At 44.0% G+C, this 12,780-nt stretch overlaps 1 protein-coding gene across 1 annotated transcript in view; it reads left to right on the top strand.

Moving 5' to 3' along the window:
- LOC311502189 (SEC14-like protein 1) overlaps positions 1 to 12,780 on the top strand; it is a 28,815-nt gene extending 16,035 nt beyond the window's left edge. The window contains exons 5-16 of the mRNA XM_084564315.1: positions 1,085 to 1,213; positions 2,429 to 2,702; positions 3,191 to 3,300; positions 3,410 to 3,599; positions 4,082 to 4,170; positions 4,340 to 4,410; positions 5,646 to 5,817; positions 6,089 to 6,223; positions 6,656 to 6,790; positions 7,124 to 7,375; positions 7,468 to 7,646; positions 9,675 to 12,780. Coding sequence (XP_084420441.1) covers positions 1,085 to 1,213; positions 2,429 to 2,702; positions 3,191 to 3,300; positions 3,410 to 3,599; positions 4,082 to 4,170; positions 4,340 to 4,410; positions 5,646 to 5,817; positions 6,089 to 6,223; positions 6,656 to 6,790; positions 7,124 to 7,375; positions 7,468 to 7,646; positions 9,675 to 9,780 — 1,842 coding nt within the window. The 3' untranslated portion in view covers positions 9,781 to 12,780. The remainder of the gene's footprint in view (positions 1 to 1,084; positions 1,214 to 2,428; positions 2,703 to 3,190; positions 3,301 to 3,409; positions 3,600 to 4,081; positions 4,171 to 4,339; positions 4,411 to 5,645; positions 5,818 to 6,088; positions 6,224 to 6,655; positions 6,791 to 7,123; positions 7,376 to 7,467; positions 7,647 to 9,674) is intronic.

The following is a 12,780-nucleotide window of genomic DNA, read 5'->3' as shown; positions in this document are numbered from 1 at the left end:
CCATGATGACGAGATAATCAGCAATGTTACGGCTCATCGGTGTATACTTAGCACAGTGATTATTCAAACAATGATCATGGTAGTTTGTTGCAAGAGACTCTCTTATTAACGGAGACAAATGAGTGGTTACTGATGCTCTGATGGCTGACGCTGAGCTGCTGAATGGCAAGCTGCAGCAAGCGCTTCCATGTTAATGTTTGTGCCCCTTTTAATCTCTTCCCTGCAGAAAAAAAGCCACGTTTAGACTAGCACTGAGCATGCTTCCAGTTATCTCTGCCCATCTCTGGCTCTCTTTGAGTTATGCAGTCTGAGCACTCGCAAATACTGATCTGGAATCAGCGTGTCTCCCATTTTCTCCCACACACACTCTTTTGTACTCGGCGCACTCAACACTGACTCCAGATCTGCCTGGACGGGCTAGTCTTTGAGTTAATGAGGTCAAGCACATCGTATTAGCCTCCAACCAACTAGTGTGCTAATTTTAGGTCCAAGGCAGCACAGAGGTTCTTACTGTGTACTTTAGCATGCTGTGCTAATAGTAACCAGGATGTACAGCTCAGTTAGTGTTAATTGTCCTAGCTAAAGCTGAAATATTTTGGTCACCGAGGGTGATGAAGCCACCAGCACTGTGAAAGCATTTAACTCTTGACTCCTTACAAAAATGAATGATGTGAAGCCCAAATCCAATGAGAAATCAGTTATTTTTGTGAAATTAAGTTTGTGGAATATACCAGAACGAGGGCGGAAAAATATTTGTATGACTCATCTTAAGCGCCACCCCCACAGAGCTTGCTAGAATCCGCTGAAACAGGTATTGTGAAAGATGCCGACTAGTTCGTTTGATGTTTTGTTTCAGTTATTTACGCAACACTCCAAATTGCTCATCTGCAAAATGCTGGCTTATTTTACATGGACAGACTGACACGCACTCTCCCACTCACAGAGCACAGTGTGAAAATTGCTCTCTCTCTCTCTGCGTCATCACCTAGTGAAGCTGGGTGTGTGGTTACCATAGTAACGTGGTCATCTTGCTTCTGCATGTGTATACAGTATAATAATAACAATACAATATGCGTTGGTGCAGGTCCACCCGGACAATGAGGACTGGACATGTTTCGAGCAGACGGCCAGTCTGGACATCAAGTCCTTCTTCGGCTTCGAAAGCACCGTGGAAAAGATCGCTATGAAACAGTATGCCGGCAGTATCAAGAAGGTATTGTTAAATCCAGTCATTACATTACACTTCCCTTCTCTACATTCACAAAAACGCATAACTAGGGGTGCTCCAGGATTATTGCAGCCCATCATGGGAAGGGTTACTGGCTGGCCAACTTATTACAGGGTCCGTCTGAAGCTGCTTCAAAAAATACTCATTTCCGTGTTTCCAATAAGGGCGTAAAAAGCAGGATAATGTGTCTCCGTCAGTTACTCAGGAATTCTGAATCTGGATAGTTGATAACACATAAAAGTAGAGCAAATGTAGCCCCGGCTTTCCTGTGGAATAAAATTTATATTTTTTATTATTTAAAAATCTAAAAAAAAATTAAAAATGTGCTAAGAATACAGGTTCGAAAATAAATAAAATAAACTGAAGCCTCAAAAATAAATTCCAGTAGTGTAATAGAAGAAACCGAAAACAATCTTATCAGTTGACTCCTTTAAATTCCAGTAGACTGACAGGAAGAACAATGGAAGAAACCAAAACAGTCGTCTTCTTGTCTAAACTCTACCAGTTTGAGGGCCAACTCTATCCAATAGGTAGATATTCATCTGTCATGATACTTGGCTGCTGACGCCAGCATTTACAGTATGCAAGGACCCTGTTAATGGTACCTTCACTGGGGGCGCTACATTTTTATGTTCCTGTCCAGTGACCAGGGCAACAGAAAGCACGCATCTGGGGCCCGAGTCCATTTTGATTGTGTGCCAGGAAATGATCTCACGTTCATGCGTCATCTCATCTGCAATTTGCAGGCGTCACAAATCAAACTATTCAAGTGGAATATCGGCCGATTGACCGGAGCACCCTTATCCACAACAACCTAATGACTGGCTGTGTAAAATAACCAGAAGTGTGGTCAATCTGTTTGATTTTTGTGGAGCACGAGTCATTTCTGTTCATGCGCATGCTGGGTGGAGCTGTGGAGTAGTGGTTAGTGAAGCAGCTTTGGGACCCAACCCAGTGATCTGCGTGTACACACTAGTTTGTGAAAGAATGGATGCTCAATTACATAAATGAGCTTGCATAAATGAATCAGCCGAGACTGGGTCTTCCGTTGACGGCCTACTTAGTCATCCTACTTTATTTAGGCAGGATTCCCACTGCTCTCTCTGTTATTATAACCTGGCACTTAAGTCAGAAATAACAAACAGATATTTCGGGCATTGGCATTCTCACACCTCCTCTCTTTACTGGTGTCCCCCACAGGGGAAGGAAATCATAGAGTACTACCTGAAGGAGCTAGAAGACGAGGGCATTACTCATATGCCCCGCTGGACTCCTTCCTCCAGTTCCCTGCCTCTCACCAGGCCGACCAGCCTCTCCACCAGCCCAGCCGTCCTCCCCAAACTTGATGCCACACCAGCTGTTTCTATCCCGCTGGCTACCGACGGCAAGGACGGCGCCTCGCAGGATGCTAAGCAGGACGGCACCGTACTTCAGGCAGACAGCCTCACGGAAACCCAGGCGGGCACACCTGATGGTCAGCTTCTGCAGTTGATGGATTTTATCCTTATTTTATATTAATGACAGTCTGACTCAAATTGTTGTTATTTCTTTAAGGAACACAAACTTGTGTGATTTTGGGGAGTTTTATATTATGTTGTAATAATTCAGTTAGATTATATAATATTTAGAGATATTTATTCTGCAAAGAAAATAAAGCTATGTATAGAGTTAACAGCTGTAATCGATGACTGATAATTTGGGTTGTGTAATCTGCAAACATCATAGGAACAACGGCTTTGGTATATATGTTTAATCACTAAATAAATGAAGAATAGTGGCCCGAGAACGGCTCCCTGGGGTACACCACACTGTAGTTGTACAGATTCCTGTGCAAGAGAAAAGCTGATTTGGTTAATTCTACATTTACGAAAGAAATTAAAATTGTATGTACTCCACTAGGAAGATTCTATTGGCTATTAATATGCTGTACAGGAATTTATCTTGTGACCTTCTGTGTTGCAGACAAACTGGATGCAGACTATATCAAACGTTACCTGGGAGACTTGACCCCGCTACAGGAGAGCTGTCTGATCAGACTTCGCAAGTGGCTTCAGGAGACACACAAGGGAAAGGTAATGGGCTGTTTAAAAAAAAACAACAAAAAAAAAACAACAACAGTGTTATCTTTAGGTAGATACAGAAGCAAATAATATTAATTCATGCTTTCCCCTCGCTATCCAGATCCCAAAAGACGAGCACATCCTGCGTTTCTTGCGGGCCAGGGACTTCAACATGGACAAGGCACGAGAGATCTTGTGCCAGTCTCTGACCTGGAGGAAGCAACACCAGGTGGACTACCTGCTGGAGACCTGGAGCTCTCCACAGGTCCTTCAGGACTACTACACTGGCGGCTGGCACCATCATGACAGAGGTAGGTTGTCATGTAGTAAACAGATTTAGGCTCTGGCATACATTTATACAAAATATTTTGCATATAGACGCTAACGCTTTTGTGCAGGCTGTTGCAGAGCTGCTTATACTTGTGCTATTGCTGTTAAGCGTTTCTTACGGAGTCAAGTTACACTCACAAACACACAGCCACACAATTAATCTGGGTGCAGACTCTGGATTCCTTATTTGGAGACAATCAAGACCGTATAAATCAAATCTGCCTCTTATGTGCCCACATCAATGTGTGTTTAATCTTCTCATTTAAAAATATCTGCAAACATTATGTATGTGATGGACGGGGACAAACCATTAAAGCTTTACTCTGTGTACTCATTCGTGTATTGTCTTGCACATTACGTGAGCAGATGGCAGACAATGCAGAGCTTTCCACTTAACATGCTGTCTTGTAGAATGTAAATGTGCTTGTGATGGATCATGTAAATATTTGTTTTGTTCCACCAGACGGCCGTCCTTTGTACATCCTGAGGCTGGGCCAGATGGACACCAAGGGACTGGTGCGCGCTCTCGGGGAGGAGTCTCTACTCAGACATGTATGTAACACAAGATGCAATGCAAATTCAGGTTTGCGTGTACTGGTGTTTAGAGGCCAGGTTGGATTAGAGGGTGAGGGAATAAATGATGTTGGAGTTGTATGTCCTGACAGATGCGTTAATGACACTATGTACAGTACATGTATAAATTGCCTGCTGTTGCTTTCAGGTGTTGTCCATCAATGAAGAGGGCCTGAGACGCTGTGAGGAGAACACCAAGGTGTTTGGTCGACCCATCAGGTAAACCACTAGTACAGAAGCAAACTAAATCTAGATAGTGGATCTAAAAAACACTAACAGGCAGGTCCATTTACATAGGGCTATTGTGTCTGCGCTCTTAGTGGTACTGAAAGGGCTTTACAACTTTTTTCATTCACCCACTCATTCCAGTGGCAGTAGTTCAGTGTCTTGTGTGAAAGGGCGAGAGATCAGACTGCCAACCCTACAGTCATGGAGCAATCTGCTCTACCGCCTGAGCCATAGCCATCCGATTAACCAGTGTACTGTCATATACGGTATACTCATGTTCCATCTTTTAAAATGGGTGGATATGTTGATTTATTGGTATTAGTATGTTATTGAATTACAATAAAACTAAAATAAAATAAGCAAATACACTTTACGGAGGTCTGTTTGCTAGATCAGAATGTCCTGATACGCTAATCAGTGAATTCCAGACGTCCCTCTACTCAGCAACACATTCCAGTTCCCAGCCCTAGTCGAAATATATTGTCCCCCCCTTGAATTCTGGGTCTAGCCTGGGATCTCCTCCCATTTGGACATGCCCGGTAAACCTCATCAGATGCCTGTACCACCTCAAATAGGGAAACCGATGCCCCTACTTGGAGCCAGACCAAAAATGGGAACTCACCGGCAAGCATCTGGTCTCAATCTGTGCTTATTTTTTTTTATCTAAAAGTGTAGTAAAAGCTTTAAATGTGAATGAGCAGAAACGTCGGATTAAGTGGAAAGGATGAAAAAAATTAGGCGGCATTAGTCCTCCCATTTGTCCACCAAGCAGCTTAAAAGCAAACCAGCTGTTCGGCTACAATTCAGCTGTGTAAGCCTGGACACAGGTGCACACACAGATATGAGTAAGTCCATTGTAGAATTATCTTCCGCAGAATGGAAAGAATGCACAAGGCCTGTTTGTGAGTGCACTCATTTAGGTGGCGATGGACAGAGTGCGAGGGTGGCAACCGATATGGTTTCTGTCATCTGTCAGGCCTCTGTAGGTGGCTGGGGTAACAGCCACACAGGAAGGCATGTGAACTATGAGTGGCTGTCATCTCGCTGCACTAGAGAAAGGAGGATGTGGGCGGGGCGGAGGGATCCAGTATTAGCAACCGTTGCCATCACCACTTAAGCTTCACTTCAGGGTGACAGGTGCTAATGGGCAGAGAGAGGCTGTAGCCCAGTTGTGTTTGTGGCACGGGTTTATCCAGACACTAATCCCTTCACTTCCTCTTATGTAGCTGTTGGACGTGCCTGGTAGACCTGGAGGGGCTGAACATGCGTCACCTGTGGCGGCCGGGAGTCAAGGCGCTGCTGAGGATCATTGAAGTCGTGGAGGCTAATTACCCTGAGACTCTGGGACGGCTGCTTATCTTGAGAGCTCCAAGAGTCTTCCCTGTTCTTTGGACACTGGTGAGGACCAGGAGGAGATACGAACTGTGTGGTTTAGAAGTAGCACTTTATTTGTGCAGTATTTGAAAGGTGTTGTTATAAATATTAATGTGTTACAGCACCATTGGCCTTAAAAATAACAAAGTCTCTCGTCCCTAGTACTTCAGATTTATGAACTGTGAGGAGAAAAGTGTTAATGTAAACAAACACAAGCATTCTCATGCTGTTGTGGTAAGTTCATACAGACTTGTACGTCATTAATTTATATGTCCACCTCTTCCTCTGCCCATAGGTCAGTCCATTCATTGATGAAAACACCCGCAAGAAGTTCTTGATCTATGCAGGCAATGACTACCAGGGTCCTGGAGGTCTTGTGGACTACATAGACAAGGAGATCATCCCAGACTTCCTGGGAGGAGAGTGTATGGTGAGTGTTGGATGAAGATTTAAATCTGAATATGGACTTCCTTAGAGTGGAGGAAACTTGGTCTGACACTCTGTTAGAAAATCCTTCTGCTCTGGCAAATAATCTGCAGAGAGACAGAAGAGTAACAGCGGCATAGTCATACACCTCGGATGCTAGAGCCATGGAGTTGAATTTGTGTATAACAAAATGGCTGCCGTCATAGAAGTGAGCTGTTTAGAGTCCACATTTGTGATTGTTGGACTTTCTAATTACACGGCGAGGTTTCTTTTTCATTGTATCGGTCGAAATTTGCCTCGTAATGAAATCCACACTCTGATAAAAATTTAATCTGGCCACACCAGGCTAGAATGTTCTTGGACCTGACCCATTGAAATCTCCTTTGCTGACCCAGTTCTGTGTGTGTGTTTTATGTGCACATTTTCCCCTCTGCAGTGTGAGGTACCGGAGGGCGGCCTTGTTCCCAAGTCGATGTACCGCACGGCCGAGGAGCTCGAGAACGAGGACGTCCGCCTGTGGACCGAGACAATTTACCAAAGCGCCAGCATCTTCAAGGGAGCTCCACATGAGGTGAGGCAGAGCACACGGGGCCACGGTGAGACGTAATGGTGGAAGTGTTGGCTGAATATGTAGGGCAAGAGAGCTGCGCAGTGTCTCTGCTAGTTTTATTGAAGGTTCTGCCACCTGGTGGTAGTAAAGTGTTAAGACAGATGTTCATTTACATCACAGAGACAGATGCACTGTTGTATGTAATCGCCTTTCTGGAAATAGATTTGATTTCCGTGTTTACCTTATAAACCAAACCTCTACAGATTTCTTCTTTGCTCTGCCTGTTCCTTGTCTTTACTGCCTTTACTTCTTGCATCCACCTAAACCTCCCCTCCATTTCTTTTCTCCGACCAGATTCTAATTGAGATCATTGACGCCTCCTCTGTCATCACCTGGGACTTTGACGTGTGCAAAGGCGACGTCGTTTTCAACATCTACCACTCGAAGCGGGCCCCGCAGCCGCCGCGTAAAGACCCCCTGGGAGCCCACGGCATCACCTCGCCGGGAGGCAACAACGTCCAGCTTATCGACAAGTCCTGGACGCTGGGTCAAGATTACAGCATGGTGGAGTCGCCGCTCACCTGCAAGGAGGGCGAGAGTGTGCAGGTGAGGATCAGCGATTACAAGCCGGGACTGGGTTTTTATATTTTAGTTTTTCATTACTAATTTCATCTGTTCTGTGAATATCTTCTTTTCAGGGCTCCCATATCACGCGTTGGCCAGGTTTCTACATCCTCCAGTGGAAGTTCCACAGCATGCCGGCCTGCTCGGCTACCAACCTGCCCCGAGTGGACGACGTGCTGGCCACCCTGCAGGTCTCCTCCCACAAGTGTAAAGTCATGTACTACACTGAGGTGTTGGGCTCTGAGGACTTCAGGTTGGTACCTCGGTGTGTGAGTGTGTGTGTGTGTGTGTGTGTGTGAGTGAGTGAGTGAAAGACAAAATACATACCTGTCTCCATGCCGTGTATGGATCCATATTTTTACTGTTTTACCATGATGTTGTGACCGTTTCCTTTGAATTATTCCTTTATCGCTGCTCATTTCTCATCCTGTCTTCTTTCAGTTTTCCCTCTCTACAAGCTACCACATAGCGCCACGTATGACATTTGATGAATGAATTAAGTCTGTAATGTTGCTCAGATTATCAAAGAGCATCATGAGTTTTCCAGGCCCAGAGTTTTGAAATGAGGATGCTTCTCTCCCCTGGAGACTTTTTTTAATCCGCTTTTTCTGTCCAATCCACTCCTGTTCTGTCGCTCACCCCCCCCTCCTCCTCTTCCTCCTCCTCCTCTTCCTTCTCCTCTTCCTCCTCCTGCTCTGTCTTCTTCCTGCGAAGAACGGCTTGCTGTGATGTGCAGAGTTTGTAAGTGGCTCAGTGATTGCCCCTTTTTCTTTTAGCACTAGCTCATTGTCATTGCTGCTTCTGGCTGCTGATCAGAGAGGCCTTACATCACGCTTCTGATGCAGCAAAGTGACCCTTGTTGCATCTCTTATCGCTTCTGACTTTCGTTAGCGTCGGCTAACGGGATTTTGTTGCTTTGTTCGTGCTGAAGAAAATATTTTTGCACTAAGACTACACTCTAACTTGCTTTAGTTACCCCGCCTGCATGACTAACAATATGACTAATAAGAGGATCTCTAGGCTGGGTTCAGCAGACACCCTCTCAACTCCTGCATATTCAAGTTTACACACTCACATGCAACAGTGTACAAAAATAGCACAATCAAATTATTTTATATTTGTTTTGTTTTTTTCACACTCATCCATTTACTCCTCCAATTTACCTTAATGTCATTGCCTTTTCATTCTATTCTATCTTCTAAAACAGACTTGAGAAAACATCATCTAACTCTCTCTGGTCGTATTTAACAAGATGTTTGTTTCTAACAGTTGACACATTTGGTTGGTTGCTAAAGGTCCGAGTGTCTGAAATGCCATTTTGAGCTAAAAATATAAAGTTTAGAGGTTTTTTTTGTCATGTCTGTAATGTGTACATGCCATGTAAACATCATTTAAAAAAAAATATTATTTATGACATGACATGCGTTTACAGTTTATTTACTTGTAACTCACAGCTGATGTGCGCCTCCTCAAAATTAAATACTTTACTCAGCTATCACAGTTGTTCATAATCACTTGAACCGTTTTGCATTAAAGATTAAAGGTTATGAAACATCTCTAAGGACTTAACAGCCTTTCATGCAAAGTGGGGACTGTTCTTATGAGAAACTGTCATATTTGTCTTTTTGGAGTATTTCCTTCTGCTGCATTTTGTTATGCATTACGCAGGTATATACTTTATATCATTAGAAACTAAAATTTACCTTATATACACCGATATAGTTTGGTCCCTGCCAAAGTCTCTCAAATCCTACCATTTGTCCATTTTTCCTGCTTGTAACTTCAAATCTGAGGACAAAAATGTGCCGTGATAATTAGTATTCACTTCACCTCTGAGTGGCCATAATGTTATGGCTGATTGGGGTATATCCAAATAAATGCTAATACATATAGTTGGATTAAAAACTCGTTGGACTTGAGGTAAAACACAAAACAGAACAAATACTTTCATGCTCTGCCATCGAGGGCTAATCTTTAAACATCTTTGATCTGTTTGTGGCCTCGACACAAATATCGTTTTTAGAATACTTTCTAGGCTCAGTATTTGGCATTACAGACTGTTGTCAAAGCTTACGGCAGAGCCTGAGCGTTGTGAGCTGCACAGAGTGAATCTTTCTCCTGTAGGTTTGATTTGGCTGCATGATTCTGCATCCTGAGCACGAGTCGTGCACCCGCGGCGTATTCAGTTAGTCCCTGGCAGACTGAGGTTGCTCAGGTGTCACATACACGTGAATACTGTGTCTGCTCACATGCTCACTGGATCTCTTGTCTCTTCTCTCAGGGGTTCGATGACCAGCCTGGAGTCCAGCCACAGCGGCTTCTCTCAGCTCAGCGCCGCCACCACCTCCTCTAACCAGTCCCAGTCCAGCTCCATGATCTCCAGGTAGAAACCGGAAGAGGAGGACGCCAATCCACAGATCCCCCCCTTCCCCACTTCCACTGCCCTTACCGAACACCCAGGTCAACTCTTTCCTCGCCCCCGTGTCATCTTTGGACTCTGTTCCTATTGCACAGCCAGTCTCCTTGGGACTGATGCATGCTTGCACAAACAGAAGACAAAGAATTAAACAAAAAAAAAAAATGAGTGCAAAAAGAAAAAAAACATGTAGAATTTAAAGGGCTGATATTTTGCACAAAGGTCGTATATTTTTCAGGCTCGGCGTCTCTGCCGGGCAGCAGTTTGAGTCAGACCATTAGCAGAATGTTTGTTTGCATGGCGTCTCAAGCAGGGTGGAAAGGTTCAAGGTCCGGAAGCTGAAAGAAGCAATATTCTCACCCTGGAAGCTACGAGACCGGGTGAAGGCACTGGAGTCGCTGTTACATATATATATGCATTTACATACTCCCTGATACACAGTACTGAGGTGACGGGTACCTCATTCATGTGTGTTGGCTGACGAGACTGGACGTGCTGTTACACACAAACACCACACGCGCACACATTTTTTTGCGAACGTGCAAAAACCGACAGTGTTTGTCACGTTACTGGATGGGTTCGTTTGTTTATAGGTCAAGCGCGGTGTGGGCGGGCGGGGTAAACATATGTTAACTAGATCTGGGTTGAGTACGGTCTACAAATAATATATTTTTGAAACTGCCTGGGGCTTATTGAATCTCAAAAGTACAGATAATGTCCGCAAATCTGAAGGAGAGACATTCGGATTCACTTTTCCTTCTGAGCTCTCTTGACATTCACTGCACTGTCTTGTGTGACAAACCCCACCCGTCGATCCCACGAGGGCTTTATCACACCGTGAGGAGCATTTGAATACTCGACCCAGCTCTCGACTCTTGGAGAAGTAATCCACCAGAAGCAATAACATGAGTTTGACTTTCTACTGTGTGAAATATTTCTATTTATCACTGAGGTGTATGCGGAGGGTCGTGGGTGCTGATTGGGGTTTTTCTTGTAAGTAAGTTGTGCTCAGGCAGACGGGCAAACTGAGCCAGTAAACAACGAAATTCCACCAGGAGAGCAGCAAAAAAAAACAATTTCCTCCTGGGTTTTTATCTTCGTACAATGAAAAATTCAGTAATCACGACGGAGAATGACCGCACAGTCGGTTCGCTTTCTGTCCGCACAAATCCAAATCGGCAACGACGCGCCCTTTGTCGGTGATCGGTGAACGTGCTGCCGATAGGCCAATGAAATGCTTGATGTCGGAGCGTTGCGGCGTTACTGGACGGAGCTGCCATCGTTTGTTTGTTTTGTTTCTCCAGCGTGATCTCGGCGTGCACTAGAGACGAATGTTTCTTCGTGGTTTATCATTTGACGGGGCGCCAGTCGACAACATTGATACTGTATGTGTTCTAGTGTTGGTGTGTTACTGTGTTTTGGAGGTGAGCACTTAATGGGTGGAGCGGTGTGGCGTGTTTACTGCCTGCTCGCGCGGTGACCGGGGTTTACGGATCTATTATTTAAGAATTAAGATATAGCCATTTTCTAAGAGATGTGTGTCAATGAATACCATTTTAGCCTTTCGTGAGCACCACTTAGGAAAAAAGAAAAACATACCTGCTTCTTTTCTCACCACTGTAATAGATGAGAGATTGTGAACTGAATGAACATTTCAAGAAAAAAAAAAAATGCAACACATCCATGCAACAGTTGTAATTGTTTCTTATTTTATGTCGGTGATGAGCGCCGGTGACTTCACATAGATCTCAACGTGGTTTGCCAAGAGTCGTCGGACGCTGTTGCCATGGTTACTGAGTGCAGCTGACAGCAAAAACAAAAGACAGAGGAGTGGTGGTGTTGTTGTTGTTGTTGTTGTTTTCCTGAAAATACTGGCCCTACCTGTTTGTTTTAAACTATTTAACGGTTAACTTGTGGTATCTACATGTCATTAACTGCAATAACGTGAAATGCTTTGCTAAGAAAAGTTTAAAAAAAAAAAAATGGACCTCCTCGGAATGAGGGCTACAAGTGTGTGTGTGTGTGTGTGTGAGAGAGTGTGTGTGATGGAGTTTTGAAAGAATGAACGTTAGCTACGGTGGGAAATAAAAAGACAAGCCTGCACCATGACGGCAGGCGTTGTTTCTCTACAAACTTTCACTTTCTTCAGGAGACTTGACTTCCATTTCTGCAGCGAAGCAACAAGTAGAGCCAGTTCACAGTCTAACTACTCTCATATTGTGTCACTCGTACACTCCAGTTTTGCTCTTCGTTGTGTCTATCTTAGAGGAACAGTGTGGACCTTCGATTGAAGCCATAGGCACGGCGAAGTGTGCTCGGATCAGATGCTACCGTGTTCCATTTACATTTTATTTTCAGTGTTACCAGAGAACTTCCATGCTCGCCTCTCTGTTGCCGTGGGTTCACTTTTCATCAAGATCTCATTGACAAACGAGGGCTATAACTGTTTGTCTCCAACACATTTGTCTGTCTCTCTGCTTCCTTTTTTCTGACGTCGTTACATATCTTTTACCTTGATGTGAGAAATTATGTACAATGTTTGGACTAATGAGAAGACGGCGCCTTTTACTTTTGTTTTTTTTTTGGAAAACATTAAACTTGAACTATGAGAGAAAACGAGTGTGTCGCATTTATTTGTCGTTTATCTATTTGACTGTCCACACGAATGAATGTGGTGTTGATGCGTCTCCCTGCATTTTATAATCGCTATTCTCCTGGCTGCAGTCATCTGTTAATGTCTTGATAATTGATGAGAACTGAGATGATTAAATTCGTGAGGACCTGCATGTCCACAAAGAAAATGATTTTTCAAGCTGCATATTAGATCCAGTCAGGTGTGCTGTGGCTGAAGTAGAATCAGTGTTTATGTAGATGGAGACAAACCACTGTCATAAAACACTGTTGAATACATTTCTCTGTGTTTTTTCCAGAATTTAGAAGCAGGTTGTTGTGTAGAGTCAGGTTTTAGACT

This window comes from Chelon labrosus (assembly GCF_963514085.1).
Source record: "Chelon labrosus genome assembly, chromosome: 2".
Lineage (NCBI taxonomy): Eukaryota > Metazoa > Chordata > Actinopteri > Mugiliformes > Mugilidae > Chelon > Chelon labrosus.
The sequence above is the reverse complement of the archived record's forward strand: the minus strand, read 5'-3'. Positions and strand labels throughout refer to the sequence as shown.